This window comes from Apiospora marii (assembly GCF_038362585.1).
Source record: "Apiospora marii strain CBS 49790 chromosome Unknown utg000011l_segment0_segment0, whole genome shotgun sequence".
Classification (NCBI taxonomy): Eukaryota; Fungi; Ascomycota; class Sordariomycetes; order Amphisphaeriales; family Apiosporaceae; genus Apiospora; species Apiospora marii.
The window spans coordinates 3,483,025-3,504,253 of NW_027117382.1; the positions used below are offsets into that span (position 1 = coordinate 3,483,025).

Sequence of the window (21,229 nt, forward strand, 5' to 3'; positions counted from 1 at the left end):
GCCATTCGTCTGGGGGTTCATTTAGATTTTTATTGCATTACGATGGAGGAAAGACACGTAAAGGAAACACATATGCACGAATCATGATTTGCTTTGAATTCGCTTTGGATTATCGCATCCGGACCTGATTACTACCTGATTGATCGTTGCCCACCATTCCCCTTCTATATTAACTCGAAAATAATACACACTTGCGTCGCTATTCACCCCTCCCTCCCTTACCCTCTCCGAACGAAAGGGACTGGCGTCCTATTCCTTGGGACACTCCCAGCTCTCGGGCTTGTTCACGTCCTCCTTGCTGGTGCCAATGTACTTGGCCTGCTTGGGATACAGGCAGATAGGCCGCTGGCTCTCGATGCCGGCGGCGCCGTCGTCGCCGACAAACTTGGTCCCGATCAGCTGCTCGGGCGCCTTCTCCTCCTCGACCCAGCGCATCATGGCGAGCACGACGTCGTGGTCCGCGTCCTCGTGGCCCGGAACCGAGTAGGTTACGTTGGGCAGGTCCTGGCTGCCGCCGGCGATGTACCAGGGGCCGGGGCCGCTGTTGCAGTGGCCCATGCCGGGGATCAGGAAGAAGCGGTAGAAGTCGGTCAGGTCGGCCTCCTTGTTGGCATCGGCACCGCCTCCCATGGCCTCGTGCACGTTGTCGTAAAAGACGCGGCTGCTGCCCGTGGGGATGCCCATGTCGGCCATGCCGTGGTACATGATGATCTTGCCGCCCCGGGCGCGGTAGGCCGACATGTCGAAGGTGTCGGCGGCGGCGTCGCCGGGGTCGACGCGGTCGGCCTCGAGGACGTCGGCGTAGGTGAACTTGGTGTAGTCCCAGTCGGTGTCGTTGTAGACCCAGTTCTCGAACAGGCCGCGGCCGAGGCCGTTGAAGGTGCCGAGCATGCCCGAGGGGTCGGCGCCCAGCGGCAGGCCCGGGAACACCAGCGTGCTGCCGTTGTCCTCGCGCCACTCGCTGAAGACGTTGCGCACCGTCTGCACCTGGTCGGGCGTCAGGCAGCTCGTCTTGTTGTTGCCGGCGGCGCCGCCCTCGCCGCACAGGAGCTTGTCGTAGTCGAACTGGCAGCCGAACGTGTCGCTGATGACGCCGTCTTCCACCCCGTCCTGCACGTCGCACTGCTTCAGCATCTCCGACTTGACGGTCTCGACCTGGGCCTGGCTGACGTGGTAGGACGCGTTCTCGGGGAAGTTGTAGAGGGGCGCCTTCAGAGTAAAGGCCGCCAAATGCGTTGTCCACCAAGCTGTGATCGATACCGGTCAGCACACAAAGAACATTCTACTCGCCGTCGTCAGATGTGTGGAATTGGATCAAGTCTTACCTGGCGCACCAACGACAATGCCATCAAAAGACTCGGGATAGTGCTGGATCTCCTTCAGACCCTGACGACCGCCGGTCGAGCAGCTCGCATAGTACGAGTACTTGATCGTCTTCTCCGCCGCTGCCGCGGTGGTGGAGGAGTTGGAGCTCTTGCCGCCGCCGTAGTAGTCCGTGACCATGAACTTGGCCAGCTCGATCGACCCGTGCATCGCCCTGTGCCCCCAGTTGATGAGCTTTTCGGGCTGGTTCAACCCCCACGTCGCATCAAACGCCGTGGCGTTGTGGCCAGTGTCTGTCGACATGGACGCGAACTCATGATGCGCGAAAATGTTCATATCCACCCTGAACGAGTCAGTCAGCCTTTATCTCTCGAGAAATTGCGCACTGAAGTAAAACCCTCCCCTGCTCTTTCGCGCCACGAGGGTGAGGGGGAGAGGAGAAGGAGCAGCAGCAGGACTCACCAGTTGATGCCTCCGCCAAACCCGCCGTTGCCCGTGGTGAGGAACCGCTCGTTCCAGCCCGAGTCGGGCAGGAACAGGCCGAAGTTGTACGAGGTGGTCTCGGAGGACTTGACGTTGACGGTCACGGCGCAGAGGGCCGACAGGTTCTTGGCCGGGGTCGGGAACGCCATCGTGGGGGGCCCGAAGGTACCGCCGGCCGCGATGGGGGAGACGTCGGCCACGCTGGCGGCCTCGTGGCCGGCGAGCATCGTCTCGAAGCGCTCCCTTGTGCATTGCGCTGCGGCGGCCGTGGCGGCAGAGCCTGCCAGCAGTAAGAGCGGCGCCTGGGAGGACAACATCGTCTCTACTTATTCAAGGAGCCGGATCTGGTGTACATCTCAGGAACACTCGGTGCGATAGTTCACGAGAGAAACAGAAGCCCAACGGCCCGGTCGAGTCAGGGATGCGCCTCTTTTATACCTATATGTGATCGGCGCATTTTTTTTTTTTTCTTCCTTCCTTTTATTGTCATCTACGGAACGTGCCCAAGCGGCATCTACCATCTACCTCAAACTACCGATCCCAAACCCAGGCAATAAAAGAAAACGGGGTAGCAGCAAGCGACGATCGAATGCGGGGTGTGGAAATGATTCGTTACATGGGGACGACGATGCATCCCAAGCACATATCTTGGGGCTGCGTGTCGTGGGTATAGTAGCATGGATAGGGAGTGTAAGCAAGCCGGCTGACTACCTAGGCTCGGTGTTTTGATGGTGACGTATCCTGGACGATGATTGATCATTTCGTCGGGTTGCAGTCCCGATGGGGATGCGCAACGGCGAGATTGGATTAGGGAGGATAGCGCGGTGGGTGCCTGTGTCGGGACGCTGTCTGGCGCCGAAGCACAGCCAGCAGGAAGAACAATGATGGACTTTTCGGCATGATTGGCGGACCTTGGCTGCCCCATTTCGCGCCTGTTAGCTCGAGGGGCAGGGCTAAGCAGGGAGCTAGGGGCCGGATTAGGGGAACGTCTCGCAGGAGGCCCGAGAGAGGGGGAAAAAAAGAATGCCCGCCCGCCCTCTCTCTGCCTCTAGATGCCAAGCCCCACCGACTAAATAGGCAGCTTCTTGTAAGCAGCAGGGCAGGCAAACCGGGCAAGTTGGCAAGCGTTGGAAGTCCGTGGTCGCTGGCCGTGTCATGTCGGAGGGCAGTGCGACAATGCGATGCCGGTTTAGAACACCCGCCCCCACGATGGAGGCTACTGCTGGGTCTTAGTGTCGCGAAGTTTTGCCGGCAGTTGCACGGAGCACGACGTCGACGTCCCTGCTGTACGGACATGGCAACATAGGCAAGTAACAGGGCACCGACGAGTGTGTCAGGGCTGCTGACCATCTCATGACTGATCCGACTAGCAACAGGCCAAGATCATGCAAGAAGCTCGTGCACATATAATGTCACAAGACGGCGTTCGTGGTAACGCTGTCACACGTCAGCATACGTCAATGAAACAGAAATGATGGCCTACCTAAGTAGCTATCCTAGCATCATAACAACCATTAGGAAAGGGTATCATTTTTAAATTAGGAATTAAAACTACAGCTTTGTCTCTCCCACACAGAGAGACGAGACAGATCTCTGCCCGTGGCTGCCGACATTATCATCGGTTGAGCAGCACCTTTTGTTCCACCTCGCCAAACTCGTCCCTGAAGTGACTCGTATCGCCCGTCGACGGGCTGCCCCGTATCTCCCGGCTGCCCTGCATCATCTGCGGTCCCTTCAGACCCTGGCCTTCCGGCTCCGGTCCCGACCGAGCATGTGATTCGACGCTGGCAAACGCGCCGTCGGGGCCTTCTTCTCCCCCTAGCTGCCGTGTCGGCGGCTCATGCCCGTGAAGGTCGTCGCTGTGATCATCGCTGCTCCCGTTCTTTCTCCGCCGTTCCGTCCACCTCTTGCCCCGCCGCGAGAAAGCGACGAATCCGAGAAACGAGATGGCCAAGACACAGACCACAAAAGCCACCACGATCCCCACGATGGCGCCCACCGGAAACCGCGATTTCGGCTCTGGCGTAAGGGTCGCAGTCGGCGCTGGCTCGGCTTTGGAGGAGCTGGCGGCGGCGGCCATGCCCATGGCCGCCCGTAGCGAGTTAGCGTCCGACTCGGGATGCAGCGCCAGATCGCTCTCGCGCCAGACCATGTAGAGGGGGTCCGCGACGGCAGTGACGGTCCCCGTCGCACGCTCGAGCACGGAACGGTGGTCGTCCAGCCACCGTGTGGCCACCACGCTCTCCTGTGTGCCGACGCAGGCGTACTGGGTTGCCCCCAAAACGCCGCCGTTCCTGTTGTTGTTGTCGCCTGGGTACGCTGACAGCGTGGCAGTCCTGGGAAGTTCATGTTGGTTCAAGCAAGCACAATATCCAGTTTCCTTCCCCTTTTCCCTCTCCCATTTAGCATGCAAGTCATCCCCGCTTCCACGCACCGGCAGTACATCCCGTATGGATGAAAGCAAGAAGGGGAGTTAAACGGCTGCGACCACTTGAAGGCGACAATAGAAAGAGGCATGAAGACGAGAACCAAGGAAAATAAATACTCACGTCGCGCAGCAAGCCCCGAGGTAGAAAGCGTCCGACGGCCCCGGGACCTTGGTGATCTTGGAGACCGTCATGAACGCCGACCGATCCGGACAGACGCCGGCCGAGTAGGTCGCCCGGGCGGCGACGCGGTAGGGCTGGCAGGTGGCCCACCCCCCGCCGTTGTGGGCGCGGTCGCTGAAGATGACGGAGGATAGGGACGACAACTGGGCTTCGGCCCCCTCGGACTCGGACCCAGAAGCGGCGGCGGCGGCGGCGGCGGAGGGGACGACCGGCGCCGCGCCCACCGTGGTGTCCCAGTACCAGTCGGTCGCGCAGCCGGGCGGCGGCGTGTACCTCGTCAGCAGGGCCGGCGCCTCCGACAGAAGCGCCACGGCCGACGCGATGGGGACCTCGTACCCACCGCCCGTAATGGTGGCGATCGGGGGCGCCGCGTAGGTTTGCATGGCGAGAGGCGCAGTAGCAGCGGCGGCCGCAGCAACAGGAGAAGGAGCAGGCACAGTAAGAAGGAATCGGTCGTCGGGCGACACGCCTGACGGGAGCAAGTGGCGCGCCCAGGCAGTTGTAGGGAGAATGAGAGATGACACGCCTACCACTACTGCTACTAGCGAGGAGTGGTGTGTGGATTGATTGTTACCATATGGTAGCAGCATCTCTAACAGGGCAAGATACTTTCAGCCTCTCAGCCGCCTCCCTCCAAGCCTCAGTTGTAGTATGTGAGAAAAGGATGGTACCTTTTCGATCGATCCTCTCCCTCTTCTTTTCTGCCCATCCACCACCCCCCTAGCCACTAAAGCAAGCCGAAGCGAGAAGACGAACGCCGTGGGGAGGCGGCGCGCACAGTCCGAGCGAGGTATCGTACGGTTTTCCGCGCAACGCGACGACAGGGTACATATGGTGGAAGTGGATGACCTATTTAAAGAGCGAAAGCCAGCCGGGCCAGCGAGCGAGTGGGTGGGAAACGAAGAAGAAGAAGAACATCTGGAGTCTAGAGAGAAAGCGGTAAGCCCCGCATCGCGTTGCCACAACCATCCGTCTGCCTTCCCCATGAAGACGGGTTTGGATTTCCTTTCGCGGCAACGCGGCCTTCCGTTTTCGTACATATCGTACCCCTGGGTCAGAAAAGGGCCGTATCTGCGTCTTGGGCGGGTTCACGGCGGCGGATGCGGCACAGCATGGTCGTTCTATCTTGCGAATCTCATATTTTCGAAGTTCACTTCGACCTGATCATTCCCGTTCACCAAATTCAAGATAATTAAGAGGGCAAGTTTAATAACGTATAATCCAAGATTGTTGTAGTTACTTATATACATGAATGAGAATGGTCCCCTTGAGGCTTTAAGAACCGAAAACAAGTGAATATCTACTGCAGAATAAAATGTCCCGTACACATATTGTATTTTGCTTTCATATTGGTTAGAGCTACGAAACCTATCCAAGCTCAGTTAAACCCTTTCCTAACCTGGTATCACTATCTAGTCATTCACTTCTCTCTCCTGTCTCTCCTCCTCCTCCTCCTCCTCCTCAGGGTAAACCCCCTTAACAGCTTCATTCAGCCACCACCACCCCCACTCGACAACAACTGTAAGGCTCTCTCCTGGGGGCCCAGTTCCGACCATAGTAGACCCAGCCTCCCAGGCAAACAACCACTAAAAATTATTAACCAGAAAACCCAAGCCTCCTGGGCTTCACCATATTCATCTATTTTTTCTCCACCCGCAGCCAAGATAATAAGTAACATCGCTTTGTTTCATAAACGCGATAAGGAAACCGTCGAAGCAACTAAGACGAGTGGTGACAGATATGTTTGAGAAAAGCAAATCCAAACGATTGCGAATAAGGGGCCACTAAAGCCCGCGCAATTATGACACCGATTCGGTGCAGGAGGGACGCTAAAGTCCTATGCAAAAAAACATAACCGCCCGCCCAAGAGTCTTGGAGGGGTGGATCGTGGTAGAAGAAACCAGATGCACGACTGCTGTGCCAGACACGCAAGGGTTGGATGTCGGCGAAAGAGAAGTCGTCATTCGGAACATCATGGCTGACGGAGTCGATGAACTGGGGCAAGAAGAAGACCTAAACCGATTGCCGGGGAGGCTGCCCTGATACAAAAATTTCATCCAAATGCCGATAGAACTAGGAGATATTGTGCCGCCAAAATCAAAATCAAGAGGTATATCCCCAACAACGCCAGCCGACATGAGAAAGCATCGAGAATCCGTACAACACCACATATACACACACGCCGCGAGAACACATGTGATCCAAGTTTCCTTGGAGTGAGCGCCAGACGCCATCATTTCATGAGCGCGATACCAAACGGGTACCGCGAGCAAAAAACAGAAGAACTAGCTTCACTGTTGCTGGTGAGGCATATGCTCAGGCGACATGCTTGCGGGATCCATCGAGTCGAACTGTACAAGCTGGTTCATGTCCAGGTCACCCTGGCTGCCGTCCATGAATCCAGGGGAGTGAGGGTGCATGGGCAGATTAATGGTGTGCTTGGAGTACATCTCGTTCAGGCTGTGGCCGTCGTCTGAAACGGTCGAATCGCCCATGGGGTAGAGGTCGGCCGAGGCGCTGCGCATCATACCCATAGGAGGCGACTGCTCAACAATGGCGGGGTCTCCGTGGTTGAATGGGAGAGGGGAGACAGACTGCGGCACCATCGCCGGGTTCACCATGGGCGACAGGAAAGTGCTGCTGTAAGGCGTGTTGAAGTTGGATGTGGGAAGAGGCGTGTGCTGGGGCTCCTGGGAGAAGTAGTTCGGGCTCGAATACTCGGACGGCGCAGTCGTAGCGGCAGAGAGAGGGTACGGTCGGAGATCCATGCCGAAGCCGGCTTGTGTGTCGATGCGAAGATTAGGTCCAACAGGGCTGAGCTGCTGCTGAGGCTGCTGAGGAACAGGGGCGAAGATATTAGGATTATGGGGGTGCCCCTGGCTCTCGCCGGGATGTTGAATGTAGAAGGAAGGCATCGGGTTCTGGAACATGGAGAAGTCGACTGGCATGGGCACGGATCGGCTGCGCTGTCTCTTGTGGCCGGGGCCGGCACGCATGGGGTGAGGAGGGCTGATTCCCCACTGAGACTCCTGGAACATACCAACGTGACCTTGGCCAAAGTTGGGCTGCGACGATGGGCGGTTGCCGGTCGGGGAGACGGGAGCCGACGCCACGCCCATGGCATGGCCTTGATCATAGAAAGCGTTGGGGTTGTGGCGGTTCATAAACGACTCGAGCGACACAAGCTTGGCCAGCTGGCTGCTGAGAACCTTGGGGTTTCCGCCGAGGTGATGGGTGTAGCATTGAGTGGCCTGCTGGTCCTCGGTGAAGTCGCCGCACTGGAAGAATCCGTTGGAGTTGGGCGACGAGTCCATGAAGAAGTTGGGAGGGCGGTTGAGCTCAATGACGATGCCGCCCAGCTTGTTAGCGTCGCCCTCATTGCTGTCGAGAGTGATGCTCTTGATGTGGCTGAAGTGATACTCAATCTTGTACCCGGCCTGGTCGTTGTTGATGTAGTAAGTCATGGTGCACTTCTCGGGCGAGTAGAAGATGATGAGATCCATGGTGTTCTGGCCCACGCGCGTCCACTTGCCAATGCTCAGAGAACGGCAGGTCAAGTGGTGAATGAGAACCTTGCCTTGGCCGCTCTGGTCGCCGCCCAGCATCATCGAAGAACCGTAAGGGATGAGACCGGTTCGGCCAAGGAAAGCACCACCGAGACCCTTGCCAGATTCCATAGCCTGCATCGCGAGGTACGCCCTCATGGATTCGGGAATCGAGTCGATGTCTTCGCCTGTTTCAAGGCTCTTCTTGGCCAACAACTTGATCTTGGCACGGCTATTGGAAAAGGTTCAGGTTAGCAGGGTTCAGTCGGTCAAGTCTCCCTCCTCCCCCTATAGGTATAGGGTTGTTTCTTTACGTACCGGTTCTGGAACCAGATCTGAACAGAGCGTTCCGTCATGTTGATCTCATCTGCAATTCTCTCGCGGACGGTGGCAGTGGGGGTGGGGTTCTTGCTGAACTCCATCTCCAACGTGGTCAACTGGTCTTGAGTGGCGCGCTGTCGCTTCTGGTTCTTCTGTTGCTGGGTAAGGGTGCTCTTCCGCGGGGGTCGTCTGGAGGCGGAGCTGGGAGTCTTGCCACTGGCAGACGGCGACGGAGATTCACTGCCCTTGATGTGTTCATCACTGGGTGATGTGGAGGAGGCCGGTGTCAGAGTGAGATCCGACGGCATCTGGTCCATGGCAGTTGGGCCCATGATCCCATGCTGCTCCTCTTTGATGGTATTCATCATCGTAAAGTATAATATTGACGTATGTCGTCGAAGGAGTGTGTGGGTGTGTTTATAGTATGAGTCAAGTCAGGGACGCAAGATCGCGTAAGAATGTCCAGCAGTCGAGATCGAGATAAGGCTGTCAGGTGATTAAGCCAAGTTATCTGGGTCGTTGTGATGTTCCCACCAAACTGTCCAGGACTCGATATATAACGCGGTGGTTGATGGCTCGACGGCCGTTTGTGAAGGTCTTGTCTTCAGGGTTGAAGTTGGTAGTATAGTTCTGTTCAAGGAGTGTCGTCCAGATCCGAGCGCGTCTGTCTGGGAAGAGGATATACCGTCTGTCTTGGTGGTGTGCCCGCAAAAAAGGGTATGGGTATGGGACCGTGTGGTGTCAAGTATCAAGCCGAAGGAACGTAATGGACCCGAAAGGAGTGACGGAGTCCGTAATGGCTGGAAGTTCAAAAAGGGAGTGTGTGGGTAAACGAAAAGGAAAGACAAGGGGAGAAAGGGGAGAGGAATTATCGATTAACGACAATACCGGCAAGAGTTGGGAGAGAAGATGAAGATGTTGGGATGGTCAGGAAGGGAAAGGGAGGAGGAGAGAAGGGGATTGATTAAGCCTGGCGAGGGTTGGTGGGTAGGAGGCACACTAAGAAAAATCCCGAGCGAGGGTAGCAGGAGAGAGTACATACACTGTATCGGCTTCCATCATCCCAGTCTTGGCCGCCGATGGGATGGGATGGATGGGATGGATTGGCCTACCACCACCACGACTGGCTCACAACGTGCAGGGTGTCAGGCGGGCTGGCTGCCACACCGTCTCTTCTCTGCCCATCCGCCATCCACCATCCACCCCATCCTCCGGGCCTTGTCTTCTTGGGGTGGGCAGTGGCTAGAGTGGACACGAGCCAACAGTCGATGCATGCTTCACAAGGGGCGCCCCACCCGGCCAATGCAGGTACATACCGTGCGCATCGGCCCGTCGTCTGCACTGTGCTTTCTCTTTTCTCTTCTCTCTCTCTTTCTGGCCTATCCAGTCTACCTACTGCTATGCCTGTCTGCCTCCTCTTGCCTATTGGCGACCCTGTCTGTCTGTCTGTCTGTCTGCTTGTCTATCCATCTGTTCTAGGTAGGTATCTCTAGGTGGGCTGGCCTGTCTTCAGAGGTCCCATGTCTTGGCCTAAAGGCGAGAAGACCGCGGCCGGCTTTGTCTGACACGATGAGACGCGCGGGTAGGTGAGATTTTTCTCGACTGACTGGACCTCCTCTTCAGTGAATTAGTAGTACCTTACGTAGACTGACGTACGCAGGCACAGGTCAACTGCGATATGTGTGACCCGGCCGCGACGGTCGGCGGTTGTGTCAAACGAATGATAGACATCCATCCATTACTGGGTGATTTCGTCTCATGTTTTGTACACACCACCCCTCGACTTGGTTGACTGTTGATCGCCCGCTTATTTTGTTCCAGTCAGTGAGGTCAGAACAACTTTTTTTTCGACAGTGCAGTGAAACGGGCATTGGAAACATGCATGTACCACGGTACCCGGCGTACCCTGCCCTCAATGGGTTTACCCGCTAGCCCGTTTGGAGACTCGGCCCCTCCAGTATTTGCGACGGGGCTAGTACTGTTTGAAAAGCGCTCTAGTGGGATAAGTGCCAGGGGCGCAAAACCAAGGAAACTAGGAAACCCAGAAATGTCCCCCTCCCCTACCACTCCAGCTCTGGGACCTAGTTCCCTGTATCAAAAATGCTGTCGCCCACTGTCAGAACTAACACGGACTGTGAGCCGTCCTGCGCCGGACGCCGTGATCTTTTTGGTCTAAAATAAAGGATGATGATGTACCTGACCTGTGCCTGTATCCGTACTTAAGTAGCCATCCCGTTCTCGAGTGGATCGGATGGCTCAGCGAGCGCAGAGGCGTGCGGTAGCGTAGCGTGGTAGTGTCAAGAGCCGGCCAGCAGATCAGACCAGACAGATTCCATCGACCCTTGCAGGCACACTTGCGACAGGTAGTAGCAGTAGTAGTCCGTATAGTATCAGTAGGCTGGCTATGCGGTGCTCGAGGCTCTGGGTTGCAGCAAGTAGCGACGATAAAACAGGAGCCAGTCGCCAGTAGCCAGTAGCCAGCAATGCGGAAAGGGCTGTCTGTGACCGTATCGGCGCCACAGCTGGTTCGCTGGGGAATTTGCTGCGAATGATTCATCCTCCACATTGACTGACCCGTCTCATGACTCCTGGCCTCGATAAAAAAGGGGAGTCATGCTCTGTCCTGTCGGGTCAGCATCCTTGAGACAGGTCATGTTTGCTGCTACGATCTCCAGTCCGTCCAGAGAGCAGAGCCCATTGCCAACCAGGAAAATCATAGATACATAGGATAGCCCTTGCAACGACAAACAACTCTCTCTCGAAACGGACGCATTGACATGACTGCCGAGACAGGTAGAGAGAGGGTATGCAGGTATGCCAGACTGCTGGCTAGCTATGCGGGATTGCACGCACGCACACACGCATAAGGCTAGGTAGGCATAGTACAGTGTCCGACGGAGAGAACGATGTCAGGATGGGCTGGCCTGATTGAGCGACATGTCTTGAACATCGGTCGTGAAGTTCTGCACGGATGCTGCGGGTACCCGGGAGGATGCGAAGGGAAGGCTTTTGGAGGGGACATGGTGGTAACGGTAGTGGGATGGGGTTGGGATGAGATGGGATGGCATGGCATGAGATCGGATGAGCTGCGAGCAAATGGTTTGCTTGCACCGGCTTGGAAAGGCAAACGGGAAAATCGAGAATATTTTTTGTGGCATTGGTTGATTTCGTTCAATTCCTGTCACTTGCGTAATTGCAATTGAGTTTCCGGTTTCTTTCTTTCTTCTTCCCTCTTATCCAGAAATCAATTCGACCCGATTGTCTTCCGCAAGACGCATTGCATCCTCGACAACAAGCTGGGTCTGTCAGCCTGTCTCGTCTCGGGCTAGCTCTCTCCATGTACGCGCATCTAGACGGACTGGCTTGGCGATGACAACGATAGGATCGAACATACAGTAGCCTGGCACTGTACTGTCTATCTTTACACGTAATATGAAGGCGTAGTAGTCGGCGGCGGGTGCGGACGTGTCTGCGATGGGCTTGATTGACATGGAGTATGTAGACAAAAGGAGGAATGAGAGGCACTGCTGACTGACTACTGGCCCCTGACATGCCCATCCCCGTCCCAGAAGCCCGACCCCCATCGCTGGTTGAATGATTCGAGGCTAGAATAATTCTTTCCCTTTTTGGGATGCGTGTGTGCGTGTGTGCCACGGTCGGGGTCTGCTGGCCTGGCGCGTGGCCGAGTTCAAGCGCGGTGTCAAGCACCAATCAGAACAGAGGCAAGTCACTAACCTCAGTTTGGATGGTTGATAAATGCATGCTCCGCCCCCCTGTCCCACCCCCTGCTCCGGAGCCCTGCTATTGGGAAAGGCTTCCATGGCTTGACTTTGGTTTCTGTGCCTTCTTTCGATCGTTCGCAACTCCCCAAGCTCCGTGTGCTAAATCGTCAGAAAAGGGGTTTTCCTCCAAACTGTGTGCCTGCCTACCTAGCCGGCTTACATACCCTGACACCCAAGCATCCTATCTTTCAGGACAAGCCAACCCCAAACTTCGTGCATATCATATAAGGATGCATTGGGCTGGGCTACGAAGCCACCCCTTCCTCCCGTCCATATCCATACCCGTCGTCTTGTTTCCCTTGTACCGAGACTTTTGTGAGCCAGCATCAAACCAAAATGGCCTCTTGGTGATGACACTAGGTGTGTCCTACTTCCTTACTCAGGCCCAGAACGTGATAATATCGTCATAAACATGCCGGATCTTCCCAGGGTCTCAAATCCACTTGAACGCCAGTGAGCCCAAGCGTACATAAGCCGTATTTTATGCCCTACTGATGCCAGCACTACATTTGTACAGTGCACGCTCAGCCAAGTCCCCAAGTAGCCAGGCTATCCATCGGTCTCCTTTTCGTCGCGTCGACGTTGAGCTATCGGCCAATTGCCGGTACATATCATATTTTGAGACCACTTCAATGCAGCCACTAAGCTCGGAGTCGTTCGGGCTCGGGGCCACGATGCAATCGAGACCAGGCTGCCAGGGGCACAGAAAGCATATTTGAGCGAACCTCATCCATTCTCTAGGGCCAGGACGGAAGGACCCCAATGCAGAAACCGGCTTCAGCCCCTGCTTCGATTCAGAGCCCGTCAAAATGGAAGTCACGGCATATTGCGCCTTGTAGTTTTTTCATTTGGTTTTTTTTTTTTTCTTCCCTCTTAAAACTGCGTTGGCCTACAAAGAAGGGACGACCTGTCACTTGTAACTTTGTAGACCGGGACCTGGCAGTTTGTGTTGCGTGACTGCGAGGCAGCTTCTCTCTCCCGTGCTTGCCCTCGCAGCCTTGACGGTTTTCCATTGATGCCCCCACCTTCCTTCTGGATCTGCCCACTGCCTACCATCGAACCCCTGTGCCTGCTTTACACTACTATTTTTTTGCATATCGTTCCTGCAGTAGTCATCCGAAAGAACCACCCTTTAACTCGCACTGTATTAAATCACTCCCTCCCCATCCGCGTCATTCTGTTTTAAGACGTCGAGCGATGCGACCTTGTCCAACAGCGCAAGCACAAGTGCAGTTGATCCGCAGGCGACTACGCCAAGCACAGCCCGCATACGTCCAGATATCTGTCCATCGTGAACCTGCGGTTCATTCTGACGGACAGCAATTGGACAGCCCATCGGGGCGCAAACCCTTTCCGATTGCCCCCCATCGTTCATCACCCCTTGCCTTACCAGGCGATATTCGCGCGTATGCAGGAATACCTAGATGGAAAAAAAAAATCGGCAGTAACATTGTCGCCCAACCCAAGCCGGCATGCGGTTAGCCTAAACCCGCCGCCTCTTTCGAACCGACAATGCAACACTGCCAACATGATGGTACCTTGCTTCCAGTCCTTGTGGCTGGCTTCCCCGTGAATCAATTACCTTTGGCGCTGTCGTGTTGTGGCTTGCCCTGTCGACAGCCGTCGTTTTAATGCCAACAGGCCCAAGCGAGCGACACAGATGGGGTACTGTACATCAAAGATAAGGTTATGGGTTTAAAGGCAACTCGCTCTCCTTGAATACCTGGCACAGCCACGACTAGCAGTCAGCGAAGCCCTCAGCCCTTAGTCGACTTGATAGGATCGCTGTCGTTCCTGATTGTGACTGTGAAACCGGCAAACTTGTTTACCTCATGGGTTCAGATCTTTCCTTCAGTGGCACGCAGATCACCACGCTACCTGCCTACGTGCCTTCAGTTCCTCAAGAAGCCGATGCAATCGCCCCCCCCCCCCCAAGAATGCCTCCGCGACCCCAGCCGCCCTTCGGACATAATGTTCTTCTGTTCTTCCCTATAATTTCCTTCCAGTTTCCCTATTCGCATGCCTGTCGAAATCGGGAAGTCCGTAAAGCAGCATCAATGCGCGACTCCACGAACTCACAGCAGCAACAGGCATTGATTGCAGTTATACGGGTCGAACGGGGATGGATGACCGTTGCGTGACCCGGGGTGGCTTGTTCGGTACGTACAGTAGCATCAGCGCTGATCATCACAGTGCGTGCCTGGATTGGGCCCCCATGTAGCCATGCTAGTCGCTAGTGCATACACAAGTTCCAACGCGACCGAGGAAGAAAAAGGGCCACGCGCACTGGACCTGAATCGGTAAGTGGGTTCAGTTCCCATGGATGTTCTTCACTCCACAGTACCATCTTCAACCATGCTGTCTGTCTGTCTTCAAGCCACCGACTCAAAATCAGAGGGAGCTGGACTGGATCTTGTGCATTGCATTCTAGCCATGCCCTCAGAAACCGTTGGCTTGGCCTGGCATGATGCCATTACAGTTTGTACGGTGGAAATTGGTCCTACTGTCAGGTGGCAATTGCCTTTGCTTAGCCAGGTTTCATCTGCACACAGTTCGGTCTCTCAATCATTGATTATTGAAAAGTTTAACTGTCCGTCAAGTCCCCCAGAAACACGACTGAACTCAAATCCATTCCCCTCCAAGACAGCGACCATCCCCTCCAGATCACGGAGGCCAGAGACAGAAGACAGCACGGATTCGTTCATAGCTGCTACTGTCTTGTTCAATGGCTCGTTCACTCTCCAGTGGATGACCCCGGTTCCCCTGCGGTATGCGGTATGCAGTCTGCGGGATTCGATTCTGTTTGGAGTTTCTTCCGCTGGCTGAATCCCTTGAATTGAGTTTGTGAGCGCCATTGGCCAGAAACGCGACGTGGGCGCAAACATCTGACAACATTGCCCCTTTCTCTATCTTTGCACGTCACCTTCCGAAAATAAATGAAAAGCCTCTCATCGCGGCGCCCGACCCCCAGGGCTGCTTCCTTCGAGTGATCAGCTTACACCCTCTGCGCGCCTGGCGTGCAGTTCAGCTGCATTGGAGCTGTTAAGTGGTGGTTTCATGCGCTTACAAGGCCCGGTGCCACTGAATCCAGGCGGCATGAATGCTAAGGAGGCCCGGGGCCAATGGCCGTATAGCGGCATGCACGTCCCCTATGTACCTGCATGATACGATCGGCGACAAGCTTGCTTGCTATCGGCCTTGGGATCTCACTGGTGGTTTTTGGATGCAACCTGCTGGGGCGACAAACCGCTGCACACATTGCTCATGATCTGCCGCTCCGTTTGTACCGTAATCAATATTCGCACTTAACCGAGCAATGGGGAAGTCTCCCATCAAAAGCCCGCACATATTGGTTTTTGACTATTATGCCTTACCATCGTACTGCATACAGACATCATGCAGAAAAGAGCCGTTTTTGTCGGTTCAACTCCGCTACGTGACCAGAATGGCAAGATGTATTGCTGACCACCTGCTTCCCGTACGACCGTATGAGATGGGACACGACGCGCAAACAGTGTGGGTTTACTAACCGAGCCCTGTGCGTAGGATTCATCGTGGCTTGCCGATTTCAACGGCATCAGGCATCCTCCGCAGGGAGAGCTATAGCAGGCATTGTTATTGGCCCTGCCAAGCCCGTCCCGGCCATGGGCACGACTCGTCCACGGGAGGAAGAAGAAAGAAAATGCAGGTACAGGCGGCGCAAGCTGGCACGCTCCCGGGCTTGGCCTTGGCCGTCACTTTCTGACAGCTCGGAGAGCTGAGGGGCTGGACATTTTGCCCTTTGGCGAGGGAGGTGAGGGTGACCACCTCGTGTCACACGTTCGTTGTCTGTCTATTGTTACCCAAAACCTCTAATGAATCAGAAGGTAGCCTTCCGAGTGGAACGCTCTTTTGTGACAAGTACAGATCCGCCTTACCAGGCATGGGCCGTCAGCGGTTTTTTGAGGGGCCGCCTGCGGTTGCATTCAAGATGAAATCTAACATCGTTCTGGAACATGTACAAGCGCTGCGTCACTTTGGCGGCGGATCGGCACCGGCATGTTCATCTGATGTCGATGATAGCGGCCAGAAGGCGTGCTGCCACCTCAACGGTCAGAACCAACTGGACGGCCATGTGCTTCACAGGATCATCCCCGTGAAGTTTATTGTATAGAACGCCAGATGTGGGTATAGAAACACGTTCTCGCCAGCAGATCCATCATGCATCGCTCTCGAGGCATGGGCACCCCTCTTCGAGAAAGCCCACCGGCGCATTGCATACTACTTCGGGAGCCGTATAGCGAGCCCACCGGGAAGCATGTCGGTGGGTGAAGATGGATTGAGGATAGAGCTCGGGCTGTGTCGTTTCCTTTTCTTTTTGCTGCTGTGCAGGCCCAGGCGTTAGCGAGGGATTATGTGAAACAGCTTGTTGCTATAGCGAGGCCGACTTATAGGTGGGTTTTATCCCGCAACACCACCTTTGGACAACACACATACTTGTACACACGCACGCAAGAACAGCAGCGAAAGGGTCTTGATTCCGCGGCCTGTCTGCGGCCTGCTGATCATCCTACCGATCGGCATTCCTATCTGGTTTGGATACACACGGGGTTGAGGGCACTCTGGATGAGGCTCTTTCCCATACTTGCGCGGATCTGGCCTCCCACACGATTTACCCCGTGAACGGTTCCCTTTGTCGCTCCCGCGAAACACGCCGGTTTGGGGCGTGCGGCGGTGCTTCCCGCTGTGGATGCGGATGCTGCGCTGGTTTTCAAGTAGAGTATCAACAACGGACCCGGCATGGGAGATTACGCGCGTTGCCGTCTGTCTGGCTACCGACCGACCGATCGGCCTATTCTCTTACTCTCCCCCCGCGCCTTCATCATGGAGCCCACGATGGGCAGAGGAAATAAGGTCCTGTTATCTCTCTGCGACGAGCGGAGTAGTCCGTTGATTAGGGTCCATCGACGAGAGGGGGGCTGTTGGAGGCCTCGACTCCCGACTCAAACAAGATGGCTGCTGGCAAGCTGGGGTTTACCGCGCCTGTCCATATCATGAGACCTAGCTAGAGAACTTCACTGCGTACGAAACGAACCCATGGTCTCGTTGCCCCTTGACTCCAAGTGTATGAGGATGTGAAGATGATGCTTAGTATACTTACTACTGGCTCCATATGTGGCCGATCGATTGGAGTGAGACGAATAGTACGTGCTTCGCCCTGTCGGCGAACAAGGAATCGTAATCGCGTCTCGGCTCAAAACCTCCTTGCCTTCGACCTCTGGAATACGCTGCAAGGGGTAAGGAGGGGAAGAAGAAGAGCCGGTCTGGTCTGTTGGGTTCGCCACAATTTGGCGTATCCCTCCCTTGTCATAGGGGCTGTGGTAGATGCGTTTTGTTGGGCGGTGGGCGGACCGGGTGACCGGCGGCGGAGCCAGAAGTGCATGTTCCGGGACAATGGCCCGGTGTTCAGCAGTAGCGATAACTACATGGCACGCGGCATGCGGCTGCATACTCAGAGCATCAGTTCAAAGCCTGGTTTTGGTAGAGAGGGGTGAAGATCAAGTCGTAGCAAGAGCGGTGAAGTGCCGTTGGACGGAAACCATCGTTCGTACTTCTCGTTATACCTACGCAGCATTCTTATACGAAACCAGTTAGGTCGATTTAGTTATTATATGAGTGGCAACCTCCAATTGATATTCTAATTGATATCACGTGCCGTGTTGGCCATATCTAGAGCTGGAGCGATATTGGTTGAAAGAGTATATGAGGCTCGCCTCTTTGCGAAGCGTATGGACTTCTCGTAACCATGCTATTACTATGGAGTGGAATTGTTCATTTCAAGCTCGACATACCTTGATCTCTCTGATCGTTTCTTGCCGGCGCCATAGTCTATCAAAAGAAGATTCGTTGGGCGGAAGGACAGCTTGGTTCGAACTGCACAACCCAACACGAAGTCCACTACATCAAACACCATCACACCAACCGAATTAATATACATTTATAGGATAGGCTATGGCGTGGCAAATGTAGCTCAATAGTAATATAAGATATAAACAATTGAAAGCTATGACGCGACATAGATTAAAAGTCCATGGCTATTTCTGTATTATCTAAACATGATATCTCCCTTTGGTCGGCAGTGTTGCGTCGTGATGCTATCAAGTTGACGCGACGTCTGCTTAGTAGGAAAGACCATCGCAAACGACAATGACAAGGCTCGCAGGAGAACCCGTATTCCGGCATGTTTTCTCGTATAGAGCATATATCTAGTTTCGTGCAGCTAGAGATGGCCTTGCCGACTTGGATTGTGCCATTCCAGCCTTATCCCCAGGCATCGTTTATCTCACAATCATATATCTCCAACAACGGTCGTAAAAATAGCAACCATCGGACCATGGTCGTATGCCAATTCATTTTATTTTCCGTTATTAAGCAGGTTTGCTCAGAGATCTTTCATGACCTCGCCGACCGCCTTGGCCGCCATGCGTTTGCGCTGGTCCTCGGGCAAGCCCGCACTCATATCCCTTACCGCCTGGAGCTTGCGCATCATCCCTTCCAACTTCTGGACCTCGGCCTCATCTAACTTATCAGCTCCCTCCTTACTGGCGCCGTTGCTACTAGTGTCCACTTCTTCCGGCCCTTGCTTCTTCTTCTCTTTCTCTTGTTGGCTGGGCAGTTCCCCGTCCATGAAGCCCTCCCCGTCTTCATCACCGCCTTCTGCCCCCGCGCTCCAAATGGCCTTCTTCAGGCCTTGGAAGTCCTCCCGATCGAAGCCGAAGTCCAGGCTCTCGGGGTCCAGGTCCGCGTCCTTGCTGCCCTCGCCGTCCTCGTCCAGGGCTGCTTCGAAATCCCCAAACTCAGAGCCGAGATCATCGTCCCCTACTTGATCCCACTCGTTGGCTTCCAAGGCCTCCTTCGCGCGGGAGATGCCCGTCTTCTCTGTTTATGTTAAAAAGAACATATCAGCCAGTGTCATGATGGCATACACAACGTCAAGAAGATAGGTTTCTGTGGGCGAGGAAAAGGAGAAAAAGGGGAAAAGTCACACATACCGCCAAACTCGTTCCTCGCCTCGGTGCCCTTGGCCCGCACCTGGACGAACTCGAGCCCGCACTCGGCGGCGCACCCGTCCCACTCGTCCACGTCGTCGATCTCGCCGACGCCGACGCACAGCCCGACGCCGTCCCACGCCCAGCCGCCGAGCCCCTTCTGGACGACCTGGCCGACGTGCTCGACGAGCGCCCGCGCGGCCTTGGCCTCGTCCGAGCCGGTCTTCAGCGGCAGCGGGAAGACGACGACGAGGCCGCCGAGGACCTGCAGCACCTCCTTGGCCTCGGCGGACAGGAACGAGGCGGACCACTCGGACGGGTCCGCGATGAGGTCCAGCCAGATGGGCACCTCGGCCGTGTAGTAGGTTGTCTTGAGCGACAGGGTGTGGGAGGCCCCGGCTAGGGTCGTGGACGCCGTCTCGGGCGCCGAGCCGGTCAGGTCTATTGTGGCATGTTAGTTGAGTAGCTCCTGGTTGACGTGTGGTATCCCGACCATCTAACGGGGGCGTATGGCATATCTGCCAGCTGGTGGCACTGGAGGAGCCGGCTGGCTGGTACAGCTACGTGCTCCACATCCAACCGCTACTGGATCTAGCGGCAAACGGAAAAGAGAAGAAAAATCCGGATTGAAGTTGCCTACCTTTGACGACCCTGCTTAGGTGTATTGCATCGTCTTCTAGCGAGACGGCCAATATGCGCCGTGGATTAGAGATATCCATTGTCTCTGGTTGTTTTGTTTGCTGATGTTGGGATTGCACAAGTTGATGGAGGGGCACACATGGCTTGATGGTTGAGGCTGCACAGGTCTAACCCCACCATTCCTTTTAGTGATCGCCGAACCCTGATTGATGACTAAAAACCACTGTAATTCTAAGTACCTTAGGTTGTACAGGGGAGCCAGAAACAGGGGACCAGCAACATGAGGGAGGCGCGGGACGGCAGACGGGCGGCATGTGGCATTTGATTGAACGCTGCTGCTGCACACGTCTCTGTTTGGAACTCTGCTGTTGCAAGCAGCAAACCAGGGTGCAAGTTGGAGGTTGCACTGGGAATACTTCAATTGATTGTCCTCTAAAATAGATGCCGTGAATCTCTATCCTGCAATACCCAATTCGAACCGTGTGTATCCAAGAAACCCATTGATGGTGTTGTTTGCTGTAATTGTATCGAGCCGACGCCTTCTTTTATCCAGGTATAAGTTATGTATTCCATTGATTCATCTCAAAATGCAGCCCGCTCTCTTCGCTTGCTGGTCTCCCTTCCCCCGCTCTTAATCGTTTCTACTAATCGATCGCATTTTCGTGTTGCCTCTTTTATCTTCTATTTTTCCCCCTTCAGCCGCGACCGCCGTTGTAATCGGCCCCGCCGGCCGCGCGCAACCGCTTGACGATGCTCTCCTCCTTCAGGTCGGTCTTGTGGCTGGCCGTGACCTGGATGCTGTGGTGGGCGAAGATGTCCTTGACGTGGCCGGCGTGGATGCTGACGCCGGCCTTGCGCATGACCTTTGTGTTCTCGCCGATCCACACGACGAAGATGAACTTGACCCGCTTCGACTCGCTGTCGTTGGCGTACTCGATGCGCGCGTACGCGTACTGCGCCTGCCCCTCGTCGAGCTGCTCGGCCAGCTCCTCGAGCCCGCCCGAGCCCGTCGCCGTCAGCGCCAGCTTGTCGCCCTTGGCCGCCGCGTACGACAGCAGGACCCAGTTGGTCTCTTCCTTGTCGGAGCGCACCGACTCGTACGCCGCCTTCACCTCGTCCAGGTTGACGCACGACATGGTGTCTAGGTATAGGTATATATATATATGTGGGTTCGGGATCGGTCGAAAGTCGGGGAGTTGCGGGGAGGTAGCTAGGTTGTGGTCCGATAGATATCGAGAGAAGGTAGAGAGAGACAGTAGATGTGTGTTGCTGGCGCTTCCAATCGCTACAAAAGTAAGGGCTGCGAGGTTTTCTGGCGGAATAGGGAGGGAGCGCACACGACAGGCCAAGAACTTGAGACTATGCTGGCCTACTAACTGGAGTTTCGGCCCCTGCTGGGGTCTCATCTCATGCATTAGGGGTCCTGTCAGGTCCTCCCCCTAGCAGCTTTCGCAAGTGGCGCCACCTGGCCCGAAGCTAGCACGAACACCCAGTCACCG

The 21,229-nt window shown here is 55.4% G+C and overlaps 5 protein-coding genes across 5 annotated transcripts; all 5 read right to left on the bottom strand.

The window, feature by feature from the left end:
• Window positions 1-249: 249 nt before the first annotated feature.
• On the bottom strand, window positions 250-2,123 carry PG985_014211 (uncharacterized protein; the record flags this gene model as incomplete). The annotated part of the gene is made up of 3 exons (XM_066833977.1): window positions 250-1,247; window positions 1,326-1,666; window positions 1,786-2,123. The coding sequence occupies 3 exons, from the start codon at window positions 2,121-2,123 to the stop codon at window positions 250-252; spliced, it is 1,677 nt and encodes a 558-aa protein (XP_066678717.1).
• A 1,298-nt stretch (window positions 2,124-3,421) lies between these two features.
• PG985_014212 (uncharacterized protein) lies at window positions 3,422-4,798 on the bottom strand (the record flags this gene model as incomplete). The annotated part of the gene is made up of 2 exons (XM_066833978.1): window positions 3,422-4,142; window positions 4,356-4,798. 2 exons carry the CDS (start codon window positions 4,796-4,798, stop codon window positions 3,422-3,424), a joined length of 1,164 nt encoding a protein of 387 aa, XP_066678718.1.
• A 1,908-nt stretch (window positions 4,799-6,706) lies between these two features.
• PG985_014213 (homeoprotein) lies at window positions 6,707-8,649 on the bottom strand (the record flags this gene model as incomplete). Its single annotated transcript, XM_066833979.1, has 2 exons — window positions 6,707-8,192; window positions 8,279-8,649. 2 exons carry the CDS (start codon window positions 8,647-8,649, stop codon window positions 6,707-6,709), a joined length of 1,857 nt encoding a protein of 618 aa, XP_066678719.1.
• A 9,835-nt stretch (window positions 8,650-18,484) lies between these two features.
• Window positions 18,485-19,810, bottom strand: PG985_014214 (uncharacterized protein; the record flags this gene model as incomplete). Its single annotated transcript, XM_066833980.1, has 3 exons — window positions 18,485-18,981; window positions 19,095-19,532; window positions 19,732-19,810. The coding sequence occupies 3 exons, from the start codon at window positions 19,808-19,810 to the stop codon at window positions 18,485-18,487; spliced, it is 1,014 nt and encodes a 337-aa protein (XP_066678720.1).
• A 615-nt stretch (window positions 19,811-20,425) lies between these two features.
• On the bottom strand, window positions 20,426-20,866 carry PG985_014215 (adf-like domain protein; the record flags this gene model as incomplete). Its single annotated transcript, XM_066833981.1, has 1 exon — window positions 20,426-20,866. The coding sequence occupies one exon, from the start codon at window positions 20,864-20,866 to the stop codon at window positions 20,426-20,428; it is 441 nt and encodes a 146-aa protein (XP_066678721.1).
• Between the last annotated feature and the right edge of the window lie 363 nt (window positions 20,867-21,229).